Source organism: Photinus pyralis, unplaced genomic scaffold, assembly GCF_008802855.1.
Source record: "Photinus pyralis isolate 1611_PpyrPB1 unplaced genomic scaffold, Ppyr1.3 Ppyr1.4_LG10, whole genome shotgun sequence".
NCBI lineage: Eukaryota > Metazoa > Arthropoda > Insecta > Coleoptera > Lampyridae > Photinus > Photinus pyralis.
This window is the reverse complement of record NW_022170250.1, coordinates 13,950,210-13,975,184: the sequence shown is the minus strand read 5'-3', so window position 1 is coordinate 13,975,184 and position 24,975 is coordinate 13,950,210. Positions and strand designations below refer to the sequence as shown.

At 36.7% G+C, this 24,975-nt stretch overlaps 2 protein-coding genes across 4 annotated transcripts; both read left to right on the top strand.

Annotated features, from left to right (window-relative positions):
* The first annotated feature begins 3,023 nt into the window (after window positions 1–3,023).
* On the top strand, window positions 3,024–21,814 carry LOC116161335 (scavenger receptor class B member 1-like). Of its 3 annotated transcripts, none has more exons than XM_031474658.1 (11): window positions 3,024–3,189; window positions 13,650–13,792; window positions 17,932–18,023; window positions 18,075–18,235; window positions 19,936–20,074; window positions 20,121–20,324; window positions 20,373–20,628; window positions 20,676–20,813; window positions 20,863–20,981; window positions 21,028–21,153; window positions 21,204–21,814. In XM_031474658.1, the coding sequence occupies exons 2-11, from the start codon at window positions 13,678–13,680 to the stop codon at window positions 21,531–21,533; spliced, it is 1,680 nt and encodes a 559-aa protein (XP_031330518.1). In that variant the 5' UTR covers window positions 3,024–3,189; window positions 13,650–13,677; the 3' UTR covers window positions 21,534–21,814. The 3 variants fall into 3 exon arrangements, with proteins under 3 accessions (XP_031330518.1, XP_031330519.1, XP_031330517.1); XM_031474659.1 differs by lacking the exon at window positions 3,024–3,189 and adding an exon at window positions 9,582–10,062; XM_031474657.1 differs by lacking the exon at window positions 3,024–3,189 and adding an exon at window positions 10,092–10,459.
* Window positions 21,815–22,497: 683 nt separating this feature from the next.
* LOC116161336 (antichymotrypsin-2-like) lies at window positions 22,498–23,864 on the top strand. Its single transcript, XM_031474661.1, has 4 exons — window positions 22,498–22,606; window positions 22,656–23,429; window positions 23,480–23,618; window positions 23,662–23,864. The coding sequence occupies exons 1-4, from the start codon at window positions 22,538–22,540 to the stop codon at window positions 23,790–23,792; spliced, it is 1,113 nt and encodes a 370-aa protein (XP_031330521.1). The 5' UTR covers window positions 22,498–22,537; the 3' UTR covers window positions 23,793–23,864.
* The last annotated feature ends 1,111 nt before the right edge of the window (window positions 23,865–24,975 follow it).

Here is a 24,975-nt window from a genome sequence, read left to right as displayed (position 1 = left end):
TCCCTCCCCGGTGAGACACCTTATCCCCCCCCTCTCTGTTTCAGGTAGTGGTGTTAGTCAGGGGGATGTCTCAGTTTTCGTGGCCTGGAATTTCCCCGTTGAAAAAACCCCGAACTATTTTCAAAGCGTTCAATCAAAACCAAAAAAAGACACTGTACTTACATATAAAGTTCACAAAAAAAGATTCACCGGCGAAAGAATGCACAGATAATAATTATAATACCATTATAGTCGCGTAAGCTTTAAGAGATGATGAGAGGTTAATAAAACAACCCACCGAGCCAAAAAACCACTTCCTTTCCTTCTTCCCTTTGCTTGTTAGTGCAAGTTGAGGTTTTAACTGACAATAACTACGATTTGTGTATTTCAGAAATCAAAGTCAGCCACGCAGGAACGCACGAGTACGTGAACGGAGTCGGAGGTGAGTATATTTACTTATGAAAGCGAAACTTTTTATTAATTAGCATGGGTTTATACAGTCATTATCATTAGTTCACTATTATTACATCATTACGAAATAGCCAATAGGAACAAAGGTTTATTGTGCGTCGCCAACCAACGAAACCATACCTTTGTTTCTATTGGGTATTTCTTAATGATCTAATGATAATGATTGTGGTTATACATAAACCCACCATTAATCTGACAAAACTTACTATTCAACTGACAGATGTATGTGTCAATTAGTGCTAATTGATAGATAGCTGTGTCAATTAGTCAATTTCTACGCTTTCGTACCGACTAATGCCCGTCATTTTTAGGCATCGCCGAATCGGCCAGAAGTCACATATCAAGAGACACAAACGGAAAGTCACCCCTGTGCATACAGCAGGTGCAGTTCCTCATCACGATCGCATGCATCGTAATCAATCCTCGGTGACATTTTATAATTTAAAGCGACAAAGGGCGAACGCGACGAATTTGGATTTTAGTAATATAATTAATTGTGACAAAAAAAAATTATAAATAAGTAAAGCGGAGTGCTGTAAATAATGGGCTTCGGGAGAATTAAGGTTCGAATTATTTACGGGAGAGGTTTTTAATAAATATAAATGTGCTACTAAGGATTCGTTACGTTTGGGGTGTTGGTTTTTATTACAGAAGTTAGATGAAGGAATCTGTGTTTCTGGTTTACTCTCAATCCATACATAGGTGAAAAAGGTCTGTGATTATTTACTTGTAAGTTTAGTTTGTAAATAAAATTTTATGTACGTAAGGTGTTGTGGCACCTGATGGCGTTTTTTTTTTAAAAAAGCAAAAATAATTCATAATTATAAACTTGTGCGACATCCTGCAGTGGTTTGGAAAATATTTCTTCATATCGGTGTGATTTCTGCAACAAGAGTTGAGATATCTTGTCATAGAGAGCAGCAGTGCACAGACCGGAAATCGATACAGCAAACGAAAGTGCCCTTTTATTAATTGTAAACTTGATTAGGCAAGGAACAACCTCATCATTGTTATTTATTATACAAGATGATAGAGAGATATTTTAACCATTGAGTGAAACAACTTTTGCGAGATGGATAGTTTCCCTTTATCTAAGAATTCTGTAGGTATTTAATTTACACGTCCATTATCGCAAGCTTAAATTTTCACGTCATTTCCATGGAAACAACATTGAATTCTGTTCTGAACTTCATTTTATATCGTGCTCTGTGTCCTATTTTTAATAAGAATGACATATGATGTCATTAGAATGGACAATGGTTTATTTCATTTTATCTACCGCTGACGGGGTGGTAGGTATGTGTTCCTCTCACACATTACCCTAGTGGCTGACGCGTGCTTTGTTTCCTTCATGCCATGTAGTATGCTAACCCAACGATTTGCTGTGATCATTACATCATAGGTAGGTTTAAATTTAGTGATCACACAACAGATAGGTTCAGCTAGCTTAGTTTCTATACTTCGAATATTTATATCCAGTAAAGTAGGTTGCTCATATTATTTTCTTTCTAGATAGTCATTGAAGATTAGCAGGTCGGAAAAGTCCCGTAGAGGCATAATTAAACAATTTAGTTATATTTTAGTTTCGAATAGATTCTGTTTCGGTTTATATTCAAGTAATAAAGAAAGCTACAAATATTACTTTGGGATTTTTCATCTCACCCTTCCGCGTGACTTTTTAGAAGGGGAAACGCTGTGCGCGCCATCTGGAGGATACCAGGGTAGGTTACGTTTGGCATCTTGTTTTGAATGGCGATCACGAAATCATCCCTCCATAAAAGTTTGTTGTTATTTTGTGTTTTATATGCGTGATTTTAATATTTTTTGTATAATTTCCATTTTCTATTTTTCTAAATAAACGATTTGTTGGACAATGCAAATAGCTTTATTTTCTTTGGCAACATTTTCCAGAATCATCGGAGGATGTATTGGGGGTGTCTAGATCGAAATGTCTGTAGGTTGTTGACTATTTCTGGAGTGAAGTCAGGAGAAACTGGAGATGCCAAGCTTATGACAAATAAAGAAAAGAAAATGTGTTATCGTCATTCGCATGGATGCGCAGACTTTAATACTTGTTTGGTTGTTGCTCTGATACCGGAACCTATTAGGAAGGTAATTACTTACTTTTTACATTGAAAGCTTCAGAAGCGTGAAAATAATCTTTGCAAACGCATAAAAGTGGTGACGAATATATTGTGTGAGAGGCACTGGTAGTAGGAAAAAGATTAGGGGTGCAGATTGTAATGAAGCTTTAAATATTTGTCTAATGTAAAAAATGGAATTACATAAGGCCCTTAGATTAGGAAGTGAGTACTATAAATATTTGCCAGAAGATTTCTTCGTAATTAGCATATGTGGTTTGTTTCTCAATACATATCGTGTACTTACTCTAGCTGAACGTTAAGTAACTTAATACATACAATTTTATCACGGCAAGGAAGAAGAAGTCGAAAAATTACTACTTGCAATAACTTCCTTCTGCGTGTGCATCTTGTAGGTAATTACTTGTGTACTGCAAGCAGTTCGAAGAAAGAAGTTGTCCTAGATGTTACTCTGCTCCCTCTCCTTTGGCAGGTAGTTTCGTTTAGAAATGATAACTGATATCCCATACTTTACCTAGCAGTTGACTTTCGATTTTGTTCGCGAATTTACCCACTAATTTCGATCCGCCGAAAGGACCAAGTCGCGATACGCATAGGTACTTAAAGGATTAAGTGAGCGCTTTTCGGAGGAATTTTTGTAAGTGATTTTTTCATCGATTTTTCTGTACTAAATGGAAATGTATATGCTAATCGATTTTAATGATTATATAACTTAGTTACAAGCCGCTTACTTGATGGTCCAAATTGTGTTAATTTAATTACGCTCTACAAATTAGTGACTCGTTGTTTTCCTGAAATTTTTTCAATTTAGTAGGTTTAGTGATTACTCACTTACACTTAGGTAAATTAGACACCCCAAGTCAAAGATCTTTCAAGTATCTCAAACTGTTCATAATCAAAAGTGATGAAAAACGTCCTACGCTTACTTTACATTGCCCGCGAAACGAAATCGGACTCATTAAAAACAATTTGGAACGTTAGTGTAATAACAAATCGAATCATAGTAGGTACGTGGTGATGCATCTAATTCGACTAGTAATCACACCAGGTAGTTCATTAATTAATTAATTATTTTAATTAAATTATGTGCATGGCTTCATACGATTATGCTAATAAAATTTGAGGTAGATCGATAAATTACGTTCATCTTTAAAAAAAATTTGATTTTTAAAAAATTTGGTTACCACTCCCCCTATCTGGTAAATTCCAGTTAAATTAGGCTTATTTAACCACGCCTTTGTTGCTAAGGACTTGTTATATACGACTAAAGTGAATCGAGTATCCCAAATTAATGTAAAACAGAGTTCATAAAAACCTCTAATTAGACTGATTGAATTACTTTCCAGGAGTAATTGGATATCTACCTACTTAGGTTCGCTTGGTATTGTCTCCCATATAAAAGTTCCTCACGTACAAAGATTCGACAAGTGCAAAAAAATTGTACTTCTCCCCGTGAAGGGGAGGATAATAAGACATCCGTTAAATTGTTGTACTATAATTAATATTATTTTATCATTTTATGTAAAATTATCGTATTCTGATGAAGGGATTTTAAGTGAAAGCGGAGTTGTCACACATGAACTGCGTTGCTTCCAATTTACCTACTCTCTTCTTTAGTTCCAGATTGTTATTATCTACCACGAACTGTGTTTCAATCGCATACACCCTGTATAATGTAAATATTATTATTTTATTAGGAAGGACTTTCGATTTTTTGCCTTTCAGCATGAGGAAGGTTAAATCCAAAACAAAAAAAAGTTTTTCGGTAAGTCGAGCATGCGAAAAAGTGCAATTAATTAATTGATAATTACGCTCATATTAAAATGTTAAATTATGAATTGGAGTTTAAGAATTTCACTTCAACAATTTTTTGTTTCAAAACCAAAGAGACAGGCCACCTGGTTCAAGATGTAATACTAAATTAAACACAAATAAATTATTAACTAATCAAATTCGTTTCACTATTATCTAAGCGTCATCGTGTAGGTACGCATAAGTTACACCATACTTAATTCGACATTCCAAATCAGATGTTTATAAATATTTTTCCACTTGATTTCTAGAATAACTTACGTAATAAAGGCAAATTACTAATTATATTTCGCGGTAACATTGCTCTACTAACATTTGTTGGCCGAGAGGCATTCGTATTGAAATGCAAAAGGCGAGTTTTCGTTGACCGTTAATTGCCGCGAGCTGTCGCAATTTCGCGTTATTAATGAATTTCTCACTTTAAACGTTGTCGTAAATTTAGTCGACCTTGTATCCGCGTGCCTCGTCTGGGATTAGGAACTTGCGATTCTTTACCTTGACCGTGTCAGATTTGCAACACCCGGTATGCAAGTCGCGGCATTTCGAGCGATGCCCTCTGTTGGCAAAAAAATACAACCGCAAATTGATACTTTTCGTTCAATTTCCTCTTGTGTATAATTTCGCCTAGGAAACTACCAATTAGGTTAGGCATAATTACGATGTAATTGCCAATATTTAAAGAAATACAATCAGTGTATCCTGTTATTGAACTTCGTCCAAAACCACTCACATTTTCTTGCAACTTAAACAAAGCAATCGGAAACTGTTGTAATAAACAAAAATGTTGAAACGCGTTCGCTTTCTCAAAGTTTTTGGCGTTTGTCGGAATTTGCACAATAAGAACTACAAAGTGATGTTCAATAGTAACATTGTAGAAACTGCAAGGTATAATAGATACAGGATATGGGCTGAGTATAACGGGCGATCAAAAAAAGATTGACGTCGAGTCGCCTTTGGAAGCATATAAACAAAAATTCCAAAGATGACTCGACAGCAACTCTTTCTTGATCGCATAGTATTAAAAACTAATGGATATAGATTTTCAAAAATTGGAAAATTAAAGCCTAATTTTCCAATTTTTGAAATTTTTTCCAGTAAACGATATTGATAAGTGCCCATACACACGTTAATCGAAGGGTTTCTGAATCTTTTTTTAAATTAACAAATGCGCCAGATTCGTAATGGAAGTTCAATATTACCCATTATTTTTATGGTTAACGTAAATAAGACTTCTGTCTCACCCTGTTCAAAAATCTGTAGTCCTAAAAAATGTATATGTCAAAGTTCTCAGTTTCAAAACAGTGAAAATGTTTGCAATCATCTTCAATTATTAGTTGGCATTGGTTAAACAAAACTGTTCAAAAACAAATGCTATTGTATCAAGAAATAAAACACATAACGGGCGATCAAAAATGAGTTGCTGTCGAGTCACCTTTGGAAGTTCGGATCCGCCTCCAGTACCACCAAGCGGCGCTTTGCTCTGGAGTTTAAGCCGGCCATTACCTCTCTACGCGTGCTTTGGCAAATCTCCAATATACCTAGGCTTGATCTGTCCGGTAGCCAACTTAACATCCATGCTGATGTTTTTTTTTTGTTTTGAGAGTGCCATCTTCGTGGGCGTCAATGCCTTCTTGATGACATCGAACTGCTCTTCTTTGTTGGCGTTCTCCATGATCCTTTGGGTATTCGTGATCTCCATCATAATTAGGGACGGTGGTGATGATACCACATTAAATTACAAGAGGTTACCTCCTGTTTTTCGTTTAATGTACCCTCTAGCCATTTTTATTCATTTCACGATCGTGACTGGGGACTTAAGAACATTATGTAACCGAAATTTGTATAAACCAAAGTCAACCATGATTATATTTCGATATAGTATCCTTGTAATTGTATTTCTTATCGAATGGCGTTTCCTTCAAATTACAATGGGCTAGATCAGTTTACTGCTGTCACGGCTAAGGGTAGCGAGCAATTAGACATGAGAAAAGGACGCAAAAACAGGGATAAGCAACTTTTTTTTTGGCAAATTTTAAAAAACCAGACACTTTATTTTTACCATTTGAGTAAGTAAAACTTATGCATGTGACCTGACAAATGTACAAGAAGGTTCGAGGAGATTCCGCAACCAATGCACACTGAAAAATAATCGCGGTCGGAAAATTTGAACAACATTTTTAATCTTCAGTCGGCTTTGATCATCAAGAAACAAATGCTATTGTGTCAGAAAAACAAAACACGAATAAATTTGACGTTTGGGCATAGTTAAATTAGTAATTTCATTTAGTGGGCAGCATTGACCGCAAACAGGCTTGTGTCCGCGCGTCTCTGCTGGTAGGTCCGGGTTCAAAATGCTTCATTTGACTGTTTCTTTGACCTTAGCTTAATTTAAAATTCAGGTTTGGGGGGTTTTATATTACCCCTTACTGGAAAGCCATTGATCAACCCCAAGTAGAAGGGCGTACTGGACATCTTGATTTAGTAATACTTCTAGCGAAACTATACGAGAGGATCTGACTAAAACAAGTTATTCTGACAACTTGGTCATAAATCAGAGTGACCATGATATTTTCTGATTTTCAGAATTTAGAAGTCTGGCGCATCAGCCGCGGTTTTTAGCTAAGGACGAGAGGCCAAAACTGGTAGGCACAATTGGAAATTTAACCGAGCTTGTGATTTCATGGCCTTCTTGGTCAATAATTAGTAATAGTTGTAACATTGAGTCAAAGCATCAATTAGCATTTATGCCTAAACAATTAATTCTTATTGATTATGCAAGAAGCATTCTTTTTCTATAGATAAAATTGCTTCAACCCTGATGCAACGTACACCAAGCAAATTAACAGCCGAAATCTGGTTTAATAATAGCAAAAAAAACCACGACTTTTGCCTGGGTGGTTGCAGACTAGCTAATTGGAAACACCAGGGTGTATTCCATCAGTTACTGAAACGGTAGGAATTTCAGGAACAATCACCAAATGTTTCCCTTTGTTCATAGGTATATTCATAAATAAGGTAATTAAACCGAATGAGAATGTAAATGAACGAATTTACATATTAGCATATTACGCGGATGTAAACATGTAAATATTTTGGCAATTAAGCATAATTCGGTCGGCCTCATGCATGTCTCTTCTTAGGATCAAAGACTATTGCGTTGCTAATTTTATGTTTTGTTTCCTTGTAGTGGTCGACCTTGCTTTAAGTATGAGTGTTTTTCGGCGTGTTTTGCAAAAGTGACCTATTTATTTGAAATTTAAACACGAAACTTTAATTGCTGCGGTTTTTTGTACACCCCACAGAAGCAAAGGTTCCTTGGCAAAGAATAAGGAGGTTATCTGGATAGTGTCGTGAATGTGGTTATTGCTTTATATACAAATTTGGATGCTTAATACTGAAGTTAAGTAATAAATTCACTCAACCCCCTGCTTCCCAATCTCAAAAAATCCCACGGAATACAAACACCAAGATGAGGGAAACAAAAAATCGAGGCCTCGAATGGTCATAATCGTGTCTTCCGGCAAATTCGAAACATTTGACTTGTTAATTATCAAAAATTACACCATAAATGAGCGGCAATATTTAGAGAACAATGGACCGTGAAAGTTACTACCTATACCTAATAATATCAAATCTGATTTTGTAAAAGAAAACCCATACGCGGAAATAAATTTGATGCTCGCGTACTACTAATTACATAACGCAAGAATGAAAGTAAAAACAGAAGATAATTAATAAATAATTTATTCGTCATAATTTTTACTTTCCATGGCACGGTTTATGGCCTGTGCCCGAATTATTCAGACGAACATTTTCCGTCTGCCTTAATGTGATGCGGTCGAATTATTTGTTTATTTGGCATGGAGAATGTGCAATAATTACCTAATTTAACAATACCATAAATCAAGTTTCAAGCAAGATATGTAACTTAACTTCGTCCACGAATTAGGCTAATCTGCATATATATGACAAATTCTTCTTCAAATTAAATTCAATTATATCTTGGAGATCCAGAATACTATTAAATTATAGTGAAGGTGTAGATTACCTTTAGCGACAAACAAAGAAAATTTCTGAACAGATTGACCTACCTATTTCTTTTTTTGTTAATTACTTTACCAAAAAAAATGAATAAATACTTTGCCGTTTCAAAACCTTGGTAAATGCAACTCGCCAGTGCAAAATATATATACCAATAACGTAACGATAATAAATACTGTAATGTAAATTTAATTACGCCGTACCCCGTAGAGGGGTATTTTTACCTAATACGACTGGCCTAATCGCCCGAATCGGTTCAGTCGTGTAGAAGTATTACGTGTGACGCACGGACTGACAGAATCTACGTTTACTGATCTTTCTGATCTCTTTGACTGAAGATACTCAAATCCCAATTCCAATTTGGATGCAGTTCTGTCTATCTATCCGTTCGTCTGTCATACAGCGAGAAGAAGAACCGAAATTTGAATCTGAACAATGAATGTTTGTGTTCTTATGACGATGAGGTGCAAAACCGTATTTGCTAATAAGGAAATGAGCTTTTTGTAAATCGTTTGTAAATAATTACTGGCAATGAATAAGTGTGAGAAGACGGGAGGAGTCAATTTTAATTATTCCGAAATTAACATAATTTGATGCGGTATAGTTAGCGTGCGACTGATGTCTTGTTTCGGCGACATCCTTCTTCGCACGCTTTTTTGTCTAATTACAAACGTTATTACAAATGTTAAAACAACATGCAGAAGAGAGTTAATTACATGATGTACACAAAAATGGATTTCTAACTTTCGCAAAATGCATGTGAAGGTATCGAGACTTTCCTGTACCTAGCGATATTTTTTTTATACTTATTCAAATGGATAATTTTTATTTCTTAATCATTTTGTGCCTTTTCTCGAGAAAGTTGTGTCAAAAATTGACTAAATAATTAACAAAAAATTGTCTGTCTGAAAAACTAACAACTAGTACTACGTTGTGATCTTCTGTGCTTCCGTTTAATTTTTTCGCTCATTTCTGTTTAATAATTAAAGAAAAAATGCATTTTCTTATTCAGTGAGCAACAAACCGCAAATATAGCGTTACAAATTGGTTAGTATCATTTGTGCTTTAATTACTTCAAATCATAATTTCAAAAAAAGGCACTTTAATATAAAACACTGACACCCAAATCCTTACCTTGAGTTAAATACGTCACTAATTAGACTTATTACCTATACATATAAGTAATTTAAACGTAGTTTCTTCGCAGAAATACGTTTAAATTGATTAATGAGTTACTTATAATTCGGTTGACGTTAAACTAACAAATATGATATAATTATCAACACAAACTATGATTTAACTTAGACTCCTTCAGATTTAATTAGCGGTTAATTATAACTATAGTAGAACTCAATGTATTTGCGTTGATGGTCTCAAAAAGGATCAACCTCTACCAATTATAAATTTAACACGTTTTAATTATGCTAAACTTTGCCTTTAATTATTTAACTGACGTCACTATGTGTACACTGAAACTTCCTTCCAGGTACAAATCCAATACAAGCTTGATAGTATCATTATTGACATCAATTATTGCCATTACAGTAGATCTGTATTAATGGCCTCGTTATAAGCTCATTAGTTTAAATACGCGTTGATGGAAAGTATGTGGTGAAATAATTGGAGTCAACTCCTGAATTACATGCTAACCAACTAGGTGAGTCTACAGAGTTTGTGGGGTCCTAATTAGAAGTACCCTAGAATTCAAAATGCCAAACAATTAGTTTACTTGGTCTTCAAATGGAGACTGACATAATCAGTGAGAAGGGTCGAAATCATAAGCCGTGGCCTTGAGAACGTCCATTAATACGGAAAACGTTTTGAAAATATGATCGTTTATTTAAAGATCTTTGTTTATAAAAACACCAACATTGTCATTAATTTACTCAAGGATTTTCGATAATGTAAGATAAATTAATATTACTTGATAACAACTATGGAGTAATATAAATTTAAATATTTACGTATGTGTAGCTGTCTTGATATCTCCCATTGTTGCGAGTGTATACCACCACCAAAAGAATGGATATGGTGAATTCCACACTTTTCAAACTGTGAGTTTTGCATTACCACTAATTAACGACTATTAGTAAAATGATTAGTAAATCAGACTCACAACTAAAACTGAATTCATAAGTCACATCATTACAAATCGACTACGAGACTCTTTTAGTTATTATAACCATCAGAGGCCAATTAGTAATCATAATTTATTGGCACTTTTATTATATCCAGTTACAATACTTAAAAATTTCATTAGAGTTATGTATAATCCTTTTTAGTAAAATAAAACAATTAACCTTGATGCAATTAATTATAATTAGTGTGTAATTAATCTCCAGAAGTCAACTAGATGACCTAAATATCCTAATATGACAATTTGTGAATTTTTTACTTTGAGAAGTATAATATTGCGTACCTATTTTATTATGATTATGGGTGCATGCTAAATTGATTAGTTTCATAAGTAATTAAACACACAATGTATGTTATAAATACTAATTATTAGTATAGTTAGGAGCGAAATCTATGGTAGGTCCCTCTAATGAAAACGTTCAAACATGGCAGAAGTGGGTCCGGGCGGACGGACTGACAAAACGCAAGAATAATACATTTTTTGTAATTCTTAAAAATGCCGTAAAAATAATAATAATTCGATGGTCCTCATTGATCGTAATTTAGTTTTAATAAATTGAAGAGAGGCCTAACACAGGGGAGTCTGAGGGAATGGAATACACATTCCAGGAAAGAAGAGGCATCGGAATTCAATTTCCTGGAATGTATTACCTATGTGCGACCCCCCAGTGTTGGACTCTTCCCCAAATTGTTAAACTTTCAGCACTCTCGTGATCATTTTCAGGGAGGGCCATCGAACTTTCTTTGCCTGAAATTTCATTTCTCCTTATTTCTTTGTTGCTGTGTTTTCCTTCAAAACGTTTAAAAATTGTAGTACTTTTTTTGAAACTACTTTAGAAACAACTCCTTTCGTTTCTAAAAAGAGTGAAGAAAATGCCATTTTCCTTCCTAGTGAGGAAAGTAAAAAACAATTGCTGCGTTAATCTTAATAATGACATTTAAAATTAAAACATACCCGTATCTAGATTGCTATGTGTCAAATTTCATTATTGCATACGATAATTTTTTATTTTGATTGCAATTTCAGAAAAAAATTATGTGTAAAACGTGAGAAGAAAGTGTTTTTCAACTCCACTTTTTTCTCTAGTTGTACAAATAACTATTGTACAACTAGAAAAAAAAGTTTGACACATTAGCGTAATTTTTCCTGTAACTGCTTTTCATTTGTTGTAAATTTTATGTTTTTGTTTAAATTATCCACGGCTACTGCGATTGGTTCTAAACACATTACTGTAGCTTTAATTTCTAAGGCAGTTATAACATATCTGATACCTCTCTATTAAAAAAAATACCTAATTTGTTTTTTGATATCCTTTTGTTTTTAATTCACTTGCTTTTTGAATGTGTAGCGTTATCAAAAATTGAAAGTAGAGCATTTTTGCGTCTTAATACATTTTTTTATTATCTCCAATAATAAAAGAAATGTAGGCTTGGACACGCAAAATCAATCACACTGTATAACAGGCGATCAAAAATGAGTAACTGTCTAGTCGCCTTTGGAACTTCAAGTTAAGTACGATTTCCCATTTAAACAAAAATTCCTAAGGTGACTAGACAATCACTCATTTTTGATCGCTTATGTACATTACACCCCAAAACTGATGATACAAAGTCTTTACCAACCGATACGATGAGATTGACAAATGAGGACGAATCAAATTTCTTTTCACTTTTTTTTCGCCTTTTAAAATACGTACACGTACACCAACCCTCGCCAGGATAAAAAAATTACGCAACAGTAAGACAAAAATAAACGGTGATTGCTAATAAAAATACGGCCATATGTATATAATAGTATAGTAGAATCAAAGGTCTCAGCATTGATCCCTTGTCAAAAATCGTGCCGACCCTGATGGCCTCTAGTAATGATTATCAGATCAGTGCAGTTATTGCTTCATGTTTTTATCTTAAAAAAATGGAAAGCGAAGCTTGAATGCTACATTTACGTACTAAATCAATTCTTTAATTTTGATTGCCGCCTAAATGACATTTAAGCCAATGAAGAATTATTGTAAAAGATCTGTGAAATGAATATTGATATTGCTAAGCGAAAAAAAAGCCATGGTCACCCATAAATTACGCGATGTCACTTAGTAAAAAGAATGAAAGGTATAGGCATTTCGTTCCATCAATTTTTGGTTAACGCAAAAAGTGAGAACCACTATTACCTAAGCCACACTTATGTAATGGAGATGATGGAGCAATTTTCGTTCGATCGAAAAACGTCTTTGTTAGCAACAACCCCACTAATTCTACATCAATATTAGTTTTGCTGTAATACGCTTTCAAAATATGCGATACATTCTCTCTCGGCTCATTAAGTTTTTAAACTGTTTTAAGCATTAATCCGTGTATTATTACTACTTTCTTCAATTGATTTTGCACACTTTATGACGGTAATTTTGAAAATTAAACTGAAGCACATCACGCACGATTCGTTTTTTGGGTAAGGAAAGTGGAAGCGGTTAATTTGTAGGCTGTGTTTAAATTGTCATTATCCTTTCTCGCGCACGTTAATACAAAAAAACTTAAGTTTGGGCACTGATTACGTCGATAATTATGGTTCTTTTTTACACCGCAATAGATCTTTACTACGGTTTCAAACCGCAAACTTTCCTTTTGGTGATTGCAAAACGTGATTTGCAGTTCAAAGTTCCGATATGCAGGGTGGATCAAATTTTTGTTCTGGAATTCGACTGGCCGAATTCTGAATATCGACAGTTTTTTTAATTTTCTTATAATTTAAAAAAATGGGGATAAAAAAGTGCCTCTTTTCCTCAATAAAAGTCAATCACATAACCGATCAATCAATGTTAAAGTGGATAAGTAGGTAATTACGAATCAGTCTTAATTACTGAAAGTCATTTTTACCAAGAAGCCACCTTTGTTAGATTTGTCGATCGAAATCATAAATCTGGGTACAAGCGATAGTTCATAAACATTTACAAACTTCGTTCATTAAAACCATAAACTTAATTAGTTTACAACTAGAATTACGGTCTAATAAATTAGACGGCAAATTTGTGGTTTCGGTCGCCGTTCACTAAATTTTACATGACGTGAATTGTACTTTATTGGTGCACTTTATTCACTTTTTTTGTGTTTTAGGTACATTTGCTGTCGGAAGTTGTGGAAGATGGGGCTGTACAAACAGTTCTTCCGGTTCGGTCGAAGGAGGAGTAATTACATGGCGTCGACCGCGTTCACACCACTTCCAATGTTGGTGTCGGATCAAGGCAAGATCAGAACCAGTACGTAAATTATGTTGTTATAATTTAAATGTAATTAGGCGCGGTACCCTCACTTGAACCAATTTTGATCTCACCCTGGATCATGAAGATTTCCCTGACTTACCTACTTGGAAATTCAAAATTTTGATTTCGACAAAGAAAAGAAGTTCAAACACTCTTATGCAAACCCGTTACACCTATATATTTAATTTGAGGGGTATAACGAAAAGAAAAGGACAACAATCACCCTAGAACTAAGGTATAGTCCTTTTAGTCCACGAAGTACAAACAATTTAATTTGCGAGCAATTAGTGCTTTCGATGCAAAAGCATTTTACATCTCCCCTGAATTAGTTGCTATAATAATGAAGTATTCAGGATATTGTCGAAATGTATAATTAACCGTGAAAGTACGAAACTTGAATCGAATCTACTTGTAACCACAAACCTATATTGTCATTTTACAGGTCCTGTTTCTTCAATTTTAAATTCCGCCTATCTACTACATATAATTACTTAAATTAATACTAGTATTTCTAGTATGGGTGATTGGTCGATCGAACACTAAAACTTTGTCACTTCAGAACAGGTTCGTAATTTTCATTACCTATAATTATTAGTGCCCTCATTGCGATCAAAAATGCATTGACGTCGAGTCGCCTTTGGAAACAAAAACTCCAAAGGTGACTCGATAGTAACTCTTTTTTGAACACAGTTAAAAAAAAACTTACATAAGGTGGACAAAATAACGAAACGGTTTCCTCTTTTTTAAAAAATTGGGAAACCCCCCTGTTACGTTAGCAAAAATTACAAATCACTATATTCATATTCAACATCCGTGTTTTTTGTGGCTTAATTTATAATTAAAAGAGACGTATTTGAATACGTAATTATACTACGTAAGTATAAGATTTTTAACACTAACCAAACGACCATGCTTGGGGTCCTCTATTTAAATAGTGGCACACGAAAAGTGTATAATTTTGTTATAAATTACAGATTTGTACATGACGATTACGTAGTGAAAACAATCTTGGAATTTTTACTTTGAAGGTTATGAAACATGCACATATGTTCGAGTGCTTTGCATCTGAGAAAGTTGCATTACTGCATTGCGGAAGTGCATTCGCAAATGCCCGTGGGCCATCAGCATCGGATTGTTTTTGCGATATGCGTCTAATTACGACGCTCGATTCTAAGTGTAATTAATAGTTTCTGAAGAACATCTTTGGCATGTATTAAATATTGCGAACGGCAGATGACAAAATAATTTTTTTTCCACTTTGTTGCAGTGCTGCAAGATGACCCGAGAGATGACCTATAGATTACGCGTTTTCGAGTTTTTTTTACATCGCATCGGGCACGAAATTATTACGTAATTACCTAATTTAATTAGCGAAATCAAGACCACTAGTAAAATTCGGCCATCAAATGATACTATTAAATAATTTTTTGCGCGATCGGTCATTTCTGACTATTTACCATGTGTGTTTCCATGACAGTAAGTGGAATTTACCAGTTGCTATGATTACGACGACGCCAAAATTACTTACCGATCTGAAAACAGAACAGCAAAAATACTTACCGACGCCTTTTTAAAAACAATCAGTTCAATGTTAACAGTCTTACATTACATTTAATCTTTAATTTAATCTTCGACATACCATTCGGCCACCGGCAAATACCTGGCTCATAAAGTCATAAAGGAAGTGCAAAGCTAGCAAACTACATCAGACACATGCACAATTTTATGAAATTATTAATTTCAATTTTGACAAATAAACTGGTTACCTAGTGATGTACACCATACCACTTCGATCATTTCGATTTATTCTGCTCGTTAATTTCTTAGTGCATATTTATATTGGTTGAATAATTTTAATTTCGATCGCGCAAAAAATGTTATAAGCACGTCGAACGTTAAGGGTTACCGTTCTCAGACAATAATTGGAGTCGTCGCTTCGCTCCTCCTCCAAACAATTGTCTTCGAACGGTAAAAATCCCTTACCGTTCTCCATACTTAATATACTATAATTTGTATGTGTACATATCCTTACATAATAGTGGTAGAGTATAATTTATTAATAATAATCGATAATTAATTACGGCATACATTTTGGATGAAAACGTGTTAAGGTTACGTATACAATCATTTGTATTATTGAATAATTTTGATTTTAACTGTAAAATAGTTTCATCATGAATCTTAAAAGCGAAATTAAATTCGAATTGGGTCAACTCTCACATTTTGGAATTAAGTTGTGTCGGCTACATAAATAAAATCTATCCTTTGCAGAGTGGTGATGAGGCTACATATCAGTAATCCATTTTAATTGGAATTATCTTAATTAGTCTTATTGAAAGATGAAAGATCTAAATTAATGTTCTTAGTATTATTGAGAAAGGATTGTACCCTCGATTGTACCTAACTCATAGGTGCGTGAAGTTAGCACGGTAATCGAAACGTATTACGTCCACCCCTTTTTGAGGTACAGGGTACCCGTTTTTTTCCGTTCCAACTTCACATTACTTTTGGAAGCACTAACGAAATGTTTTGTGCCAATCGTTAGTGCTTGATTGTGCATGAAAAAGTAACCCCCCCCCCCTTTTTGAGGTACAGGATGTCGACGCACTATGCAATTTTATACAAGGTGTTACATATAAGTAGGTATGTAAACAAAATTTGGTGGTAAAGGGGATCAAACAGGCACTTTTTCCAAATAAAGCGAGGGTCCAACGTGTTTCACTTGCGAGCAGCCCCCAAAAAATGGGTGAAATTTGCATTTCTTCTTGTCTCTCAGCGACCGTAAAAGTTGCAAAGACTGGTGGCACGTCTTTGAATAGGTTTTGGAGTATACCCTTTTCGATTTGGTAATTGTTTTTTAATTTCTACCACGAAAGAGCGTACGTTAAACCCTCGGTTTATTTGAAAAAAGTGCAAGAGATTGTTGTTCAGCCATATAAATCGTATGCGCCTGCAGATATAATCTTCCATTAGATCCTGTTTTATGTAAAGAATATTTTGCAAAGAGAAAGACACGATTCCTATCGGCACATGGTCCATGCATCATACAGGTCAAAAGTGGTGTGAAATTGGCACGGAAAGCGTACACCCCGTACCTCAAAAAGGGGTGGACGTGCCGTGTTACTTTTTCGTGCACAATAAAGCACTAACGACTGGCACGTAATATTTCGTTCCATTGCTGTGCTAACTTCACGCACCCCTAATTCGTTAGTCAATATTCAAACATGATCTTACAAATGTGGCGTGGTGCAATCGTAATTAGTTACAAATTCGACAATTTGCTCAGGTTCAAGTTGAATGAAATCGCGGCAATTGTTAATCTTGACCTTTGAAAGGCACAACAATAGTTAATTCCGCGTGCGAGCGAGGAGAAAGAATTTCCATTTCACCGGAGGCAATCACGACTGAAACGGCCGTTAAGTGTGTAGGTATTAAATTTTCTACATCCCTGCGTAGATAAATTACTAATTGTAAACAATAACCAAAGCGGAGATTGCTATCTTAACGCTAAATGTAAATTAATGACTCTTTTACTGCACTTCTTGGCGTAATTATACGTACTTACTTGTACCGAGTACGAAATTAGTGTGTAATTACGCTCTCGTTTCTTCGTGATTAAATGAAAAATTGCGTAATGACCAATAAGGTGTAAATACGCACTATTAATTATGCGCGATGGTGTAATTGTCAGTGTACCATACGCAAAATTAATTATCGTGTCTACTCTTTATTACACAATTAGAAAATTGCGGTTTTAGCGCCGTTTGCGGGGCTATACCTTCGGGTGTTCCACAAGGAGCGATAATTGGGCCACTTCCGTAATTAGTCTAGAAAAGGAAAATTGATTCTGTTTATATTAAAATTAAATTGCGGTCGCCTGTAATAACAGGTTCAAAAAAGTGAAAAGTTGTTTTATTATGCTTCTTTTATAATAAATGTGCAATTTAGCTTTGATACTTAATTTTCACGTGGTATTCTTCATTGTTTTCGTTTCAATTTGTACGCAGAGTTATGGAAGCTTTTCCAAAGTTCATGATTTCAAAAATTCATAGGTAGAGTCGAGGGTAGAGTTTTTTGTGATAAGTAAAATAAGAATCGGTAGGTGTTTGTAGCAAATGACTCCCGTATGCTTACAGATCGCCTCATCATCGTTGTCGTTGGCCTGTTCGCCCTGGCCATCGGAATACTACTGTCGTCAGTGCCCTGGTTGGATTACCTAATACTGAAGGTGAGTGAGGATTAAAGGTGAGCATTAAGAGTAGATAATGAAATTCCGTAGCACCTACGACTGTCAAACGGATCTCTGAGTTACTATTATTGGCAAAAGCCTGGCGTGGTGCGACTGACGAAGGTCTACATATTTAACGTGACCAATCCGGAAAACTTCCTTAACCTTGGGGAAAAACCGAAACTGAACGAAATTGGACCTTTCGTATACAGGTACGCCGTTTTATTTCCCATCTGAGGTTGCTAAGTTATTTTTTGCCCATCAGTTTGCACAATGTCATTCTAATGGTTATGATAATGCAATCTTAATTACACCTTTTGGATTCGATTAGATGGTGCAGTGTATTTTTTTTGTTATTTCGATCGTAATTTGTGCCATGGTATCTACTAATCACGCGACGGAGAACTTTAGCTCGAGGAAATTTTCGTTACTATGTTAAGGCCATCAAGCGCACTGTTCTTCCGAGTTCCGATATGCGTTGAGTCCAGTAACGACCTAAATTCCAACCGGTGACCGTCACTTTGACTTTGACTATCGAAAAATACTGGCACAACGTAATTTTCAGCTAGTAAAGATGAGCGACCAAAGGATCGTTACATTGTACCTAATTTGGGAGGTAACTCAGAAGAACTGTTGAGTTAATTTAGCATAGTTGTTCTTCATTTATTTCTTCAGGTCTTGCCGAAGTGAATATCGTCAATGTATCTTGCAAAATAGTTTCAGTAAACCACATTGGAAGCGCTAAGATGTGTATCAGTTACGCAACCAAATGGTTTTGTAACTTGCAAGTGATAATTGCAAACTTTCCCAACTTATTTGTGTACTCGCTCAGAAGTTCTTCTCATTTCACAAACCGACGAACGCGATTTTTGGTAGCTTTCATTTCGTCGCGATGCACGAAACTGGATTTTCAGCGGGCGGAAAAACTCTTGAGGTCGTTTATTTATAAATAAATTTCGTAACGATATTCGCCTTTTTAAAAAATGAACTTTCATCGCGTTACATAAGTTCCACTCCGGTAACAGTCCATATGGATATCTGTGTCGTAAATTTATTCAGAAATCAATCACTTCTCCTTCCCACCTTTGATGAAAACTTTTGTATGGAAAAAGCACGCGATCGGGTGATTCGGAATGCTGTGTAGTATTTTTCACCTGACAGGCCGAAGTCGGAATGCAACAGACAAGAAAGTGGTGTCGCGAGAAGAAGTCGTTCGACCTTTAAAGTTGAATGAATCATAAATCGATGCACATTTTTTTAATGCAAGTTTGATGAACTCCTGGCAATGCAGATAGTTGCATCAGGTCTTCGTATCACATACTGGTTACCGAGGTACACCTGTTCTACTATACTTCCAATTGTTTCAAAACTCCATCAACCACTGATTCAAAATTTTACTACATTACTCCAGCTGGGGCGAAAATAGAGGAACCTCTTCACATTTGGTTCTTACAAAGATGTGGGATTCTACTTTAGCCCTTAATCTCTTAGAGGAGCGGGAAGAGAAATGAAATTTGTTATACATATCCATCCAGATTATGGGTGCCACGAGACGGGGGCTTGTATCATTTTCACATATAAGTCAAACGTCCGGCGAAAGGGACAATAACTTGACGAGATAATGTCAACAGTCGTTTTGCAATGGTTCAATACACTTCAAGATACGGGAAATGCAATCGACCATTTCGTGTCTCGTAAACAAAATGCTCGTGAGTACTGCTCACCCACTTTTAATCCCGTGAAAACGGGTTCGCTGCAGCGAATTTGCGGAAGTAGGTTAAGAATTTGCATGTAGATATTACGAAAGAGCCAAGAGAAATTGCACTTGCGCTATCTTTGGAATGCCGTTCAATGGCAGGAACTCGTTGCGACCTTAGCCCGAACCGGTTGTATTTACTGTATTTGTTTGCAGAGAAAATATGGAAAAGGTTAACATTAAATTTCACGATAATGGTACCGTATCGTACCAGCACAAGAAGATACTCCAATTCGTACCGGAGCTTTCGGTCAACAAGAACGAGAAGCTGACCGTTCCAAATATACCTATGCTGGTAAGTCCGGGAAACGTCACGTCGATTAAATAAATTGTAATCCTAGACGCTAGCGTCACTTTCAAACTCGTTGGGATTCATCATCCAGAAGGCAATCTCCTTCGCGCTTACGATGGGAAATTACCAACCGTTTGTGGAGGTCACCGCCGATGAGCTGGTCTTCGGGTACGAAGACCCCTTAGTTACCTTGGCCCACAACTTCTATCCGAAGACCAAAAGACCGATGGGCAAAATGGGGTTACTGATCAAGGTCAGTTTTGGACTACGCTTGATTTTCGAACTAAGGGTAGAATTTTAGCGCAACGGTACCCTAGACGAGGTGCATACTATAAATACGGGTTATACTGGCATGGAAAAATTTGGACTCCTTGACAAGCTGAACGGCATAGACCGTTTGCCTTATTGGGAGGACCCACCCTGTACCGATATTGTCGCGAGCGAAGGGTCGTTCTTTCCGCCTCGCGACGTGACCCAATCGGATATTGTAGCTCTATACGACAAGGATTTGTGCCGCATTTTACCTTTCCAATACAGAGGACCGACAAGCAAACAAGGTAAGTGGCGACATCTGCACCGAGCTCAATGAACACCTACCCAATAGGAATATCTGTCGATTTGTATACTCCTCCTGATTACGTTTTTGAAACTGCTTCCAAGGAGTCAAGAAATAGATGTTACTGCCCCGGTGCGGAGTATTGTCCACCGAAAGGGTTGCAAAATATCAGCCCCTGTCAGTACGGTAAGATAGCGAATTTTACACGCAAACAATATTCAATTGGCGCATTTAGATGCTCCAGTTTACTTATCCTTCCCGCATTTCTACAACGCAGATGCCAGCTTATTGAAGAGCATCGATGGATTAGAACCAATCAAAGAGAAACACGAGAATTACGTGAAAATTCAACCGGTAAGTCTACGATCTTCTTTTTTCTTCACAACAATTTCGTTTGCAGAAACTGGGTGTACCGTTAGAAATCAAACTTCGAGTTCAGCTAAATCTCCGCGTAGACCAAGCGGAAAACGTGCGACCAGTTTCCACATTTCCCTCGATGATGTTCCCAATAATGTGGTTGGAAGAGGTACGTCCTGATTGTAGTGTCCCCAAATTTGTAATATCAACTCCGCTTAGGGCATCGACGAGGTAACGCCGGCGATCAGGCGTTGGGTCTATCTCGCCACCACCTTCTCAGACTTGGCCTGTCCGATTTTTACCTACGGATCCATCGTCACCGGCAGCTGCATACTAATCGGGGTCTTTATCAATACGTACAAATCCCTGGTGTTTACCAAGCAATCGATCGAGATCGGCATGAAAACGCTGCGACGAAACGGTGCCTACCTCTCGAACCACAGTCTCTTCTCGCAGCAACCGCATCGACTTTCGTTGATCGTGCGCAACAGCTACGTTCTTCTGGACGACGGCGACGGCGCGACGCCCGACCGCGAAAAGGCCTGCTAAACGCGACGTCTCCATTGCGAGATGGTGATAGGGTGATAAATATAGTATTATTTTGTTATATTATATGTTCCTCCGTTGAGGATCAGAAACCAAAAATGACAATGCTCACATTATACGTAGTACCCACATTGAGGTGCTCTAAATGATCGCTGTGATCCGTCCAGGATTTAAGCTCTTGTGCTAGTCAGTGCCACCTTCCTTTATCAAACAGTAACATATTGTTTAAGTATCTCAATTTTGTAAGAAAATCATTTGTACATATTAAATAATTTTTATAGCTATTTTTTCATTTTGTACCGCAATCGGTAGAACTATGTCAAAGATCAAGAAAAATTATTCGGCTTTGCACGTACACTCCCCTAATTCGTCGCGGAATATGCTTTCTTCCTATCGATCGAACATGTCGTAACCTGCAGTTGTTTAGTCGCCTCTTACGACACGCAGTGCCCTCTGCGGTAGGGTTATTCTTCTCCGACCCTACACGGAGAGAAACGTTGGAACGCAAAAAGGAAATTATGAACGAACAACGGTGCGGAATACAAAGGAATCTTGACAACCTTGTAATATTTTGTTAAAGAGTTGTTAAATTAGCTATGCAAATTATGTTTCCATTTACACCTTAAAATTTTAGAAATCTTCACCAGTCTTCATCAGTTCATTGTGCTGTGTAGGTAAGTCATTATTTTTGAAATTAGTCGTTTGTACCATTTGCTTAGAATTGCATGACCTCATAATTAATATTAGGTATACCGATTTATGTGTATGGGATTTTCCACAATATGCACAGTATGTTCCGTAGCGAAAGCTTTGTAATGACTATATAAGTTTGAAGTTGCTTTTGGCCCACGCTATTTGTAAATATATTTCAAATCAACAATGCGATAAGTTAATGAAGCGTTAAAAATAGACATGTCTCACATGGGAGATTATTGTGAAACGATACGTTTTACAGGGTCATCATCATGAATTTACTTCTCTTGGTTGATTTTGTGACAGTCGCAGCAATGGCGGACGAAGATGCAAGTGCTGCGTTTAAAGACAGTGTGACCTCGTTCTCGGTGAAGGTGTATAAGGTAATATTTCATTTGTTAGTACCGACCCCTGTAAATTTGTCTATTTTAGGAGATGGCCGCAGCCTCTCCGGGAAGCTTTCTGGTCTGTCCTCTTTCGTCTGAGTTAGTACTCGCTCTAGTGCTAAACGGCGCGAGAGAGAGGACAGCGCTGCAACTCGCGAATGGCATCTCGTTGCCAAATGATTTACCTACAACCAACAAAATGGTGAACGCAGCTGTAACCCAAATTCAAAGCGATAGGAGTTACACCTTGAAGAGCGTAAACAAAATTTTTGTCAGCGATGACACTACAATTAAGGACACGTTTGCTAAAACCGCACAGGAAATCTTCGAATCTAGCGTTGGAACTATAGATTTTAAAAACAAGAAAGCGTCCGTTGACCAGGTCAACGCATGGGCGGCTGAAAACACAGAGAACCGCATCAACAACCTACTAACGACCCAAGACGTCAAGGACGATACGCGGATGATTCTCCTAAACGCCATTTACTTCCAAGCAACGTGGGCGAAGAGATTCCGGGAGCAAAGCACGACCCAAAAACCTTTCTATGGTTCTCCAAATCAAGTTGCCATGATGGAACAGACAGACAACTTTGACTACTTTGATCATCCGAACGCACAGTTCCTCAAGATGTCTTACTTGGGCGGATCTAATATTGCTATGGTAGTAGCACTCCCGAAAGACAATAACGGGTTAAGTAAATTGGAAGAACAAATCGAGGACACTCTCAGTTCCAAAGACTTTGGGTACAAAAAAGTGCACGTCCTCTTCCCAAAATTCACTATGGACACCAAGATCAAAATGAAACCACTTCTCGAGAAGGTAAGTTCGCTGTTCCCATAGAGCGACCCAGTTACCTCCTGTACTTATAGATAGGCATCATTGATCTCTTCAAACCTACAGCTGATTTAACGAATATGTCGGACAGCAGCTTATACGTCAGCGAAGTGGTGCAGAAGAACTACATCGAGGTGAACGAAAAGGGAACGATCGCGGCATCCGCTACCGCCGGTAGGTCGCTTACCACGTGAATATTGCTGATAACAAATTTTAGCGATTGCTGGCGTGGGAGCTGGTTACAACCCGGAGAAGCCCATAGATTTCGTTGCCGATCATCCGTTTATCTATTACATTGTGTCGCCGGCCGGTATAATGTTTGTCGGCCGATACTATGGACCCGAATAAGACGTTTTTTTTTATTTTTTTATTAATTATGATTCGTTTGTACAATTAATACAGCATTTTTTGGTATTTAAATTTCTTCGTAACAATCACACTTTGGACCAGGAACACACAAAGCGGTCCATCCGTTTCGGCATTGACTGTCATCGCAGTCGTAGTCATCTTGGCATGCCGAACCTGTTCCAGTTTTTCAATAGAATTGTAAAGCATTGGCATTGCACTTACCGAGCTGAAGCATGGCAAACACAGCGTATAGTGCAAACAGAAGGTGAAATGTATTCATGTTGGTGTGGAAGAACAGTGGTGTAATTCCGCACTTGTACTGTCTTGATAAATGTACAAGCGGGATGTGGTCTACAGATCAACCCAGTTAATTAGTTAACCACCGGAATGCGTGTTCTCACATTTTTTTGACGATTTCTGATAAGGGGTTTTTCATACTTTTGAAGAATAGAACACCACCCCTCTATGATCATCTCATAATGTATTGAATCTCATGGAAGGGCCGGACAGATTTGAGCACAATTCGAATTTTGTAAAATGCGCAAGAATCCCACGCCCCACATTCTATAAGAAAATTTTTTTTCCGGGTCGATCTGAAACAATTTTTTGTTCGGGGCTCAAAAAAAGGCAGTGTATTACCTTCCTTTTTACCAAAAATCGACTGCACCAAAATTTCTAGGGAAAACACTTTTTCTTATTAATTTTGATGAGTAGAATCCAAAACAATTCGTACTTTTTCGATCGGACTTCTCAATCAAAAGTTATGGACTAGAAACCAATTGCGAAAGAAAATTCAAAGGGCTGTAACTTTTGAACTAGTAGCCCAATCTTGGAACTGTTTGAAATTATAGATTCTACACTTTTTCTTATTAATTTTGGTGTGAAGAATCCAAATCAATTCGTACTTTTTCGATCAAACTTCTCAATCAAAAGTTATAGACCAATTTCGAAAAAAAATTCAAAGGGCTGTAACTTTTGAACTAGTACCCCAATCTTGGAACTGTTTGAAGTTATGGATTCTACACTTTTTCTTATTAATTTTGGTGTGAAGAATCCAAATCAATTCGTACTTTTTCGATCAGACTTCTCAATCAAAAGTTATAGACCAATTTCGAAAAAAATTCAAAGGGCTGTAACTTTTGAACTAGTCGCCCAATTTTGGAACTGTTTGAAATTATGGATT

What these genes read in the sequence shown, in the direction of transcription:
- LOC116161335 (XM_031474657.1), top strand. Translation starts at nt 10,428, where the DNA reads ATGGATATGGTGAATTCCACACTTTTCAAACT. An exon ending in ATTGGACCTTTCGTATACAG is followed by an intron (nt 18,236 to 19,935) that starts GTACGCCGTTTT and finishes ATTTGTTTGCAG; the next exon opens with AGAAAATATGGAAAAGGTTA. An exon ending in AAATGGGGTTACTGATCAAG is followed by an intron (nt 20,325 to 20,372) that starts GTCAGTTTTGGA and finishes GTAGAATTTTAG; the next exon opens with CGCAACGGTACCCTAGACGA.
- LOC116161336 (XM_031474661.1), top strand. Translation starts at nt 22,538, where the DNA reads ATGGCGGACGAAGATGCAAGTGCTGCGTTTAAAGACAGTGTGACCTCG. An exon ending in TGAAACCACTTCTCGAGAAG is followed by an intron (nt 23,430 to 23,479) that starts GTAAGTTCGCTG and finishes CTGTACTTATAG; the next exon opens with ATAGGCATCATTGATCTCTT. An exon ending in CGCGGCATCCGCTACCGCCG is followed by an intron (nt 23,619 to 23,661) that starts GTAGGTCGCTTA and finishes AACAAATTTTAG; the next exon opens with CGATTGCTGGCGTGGGAGCT.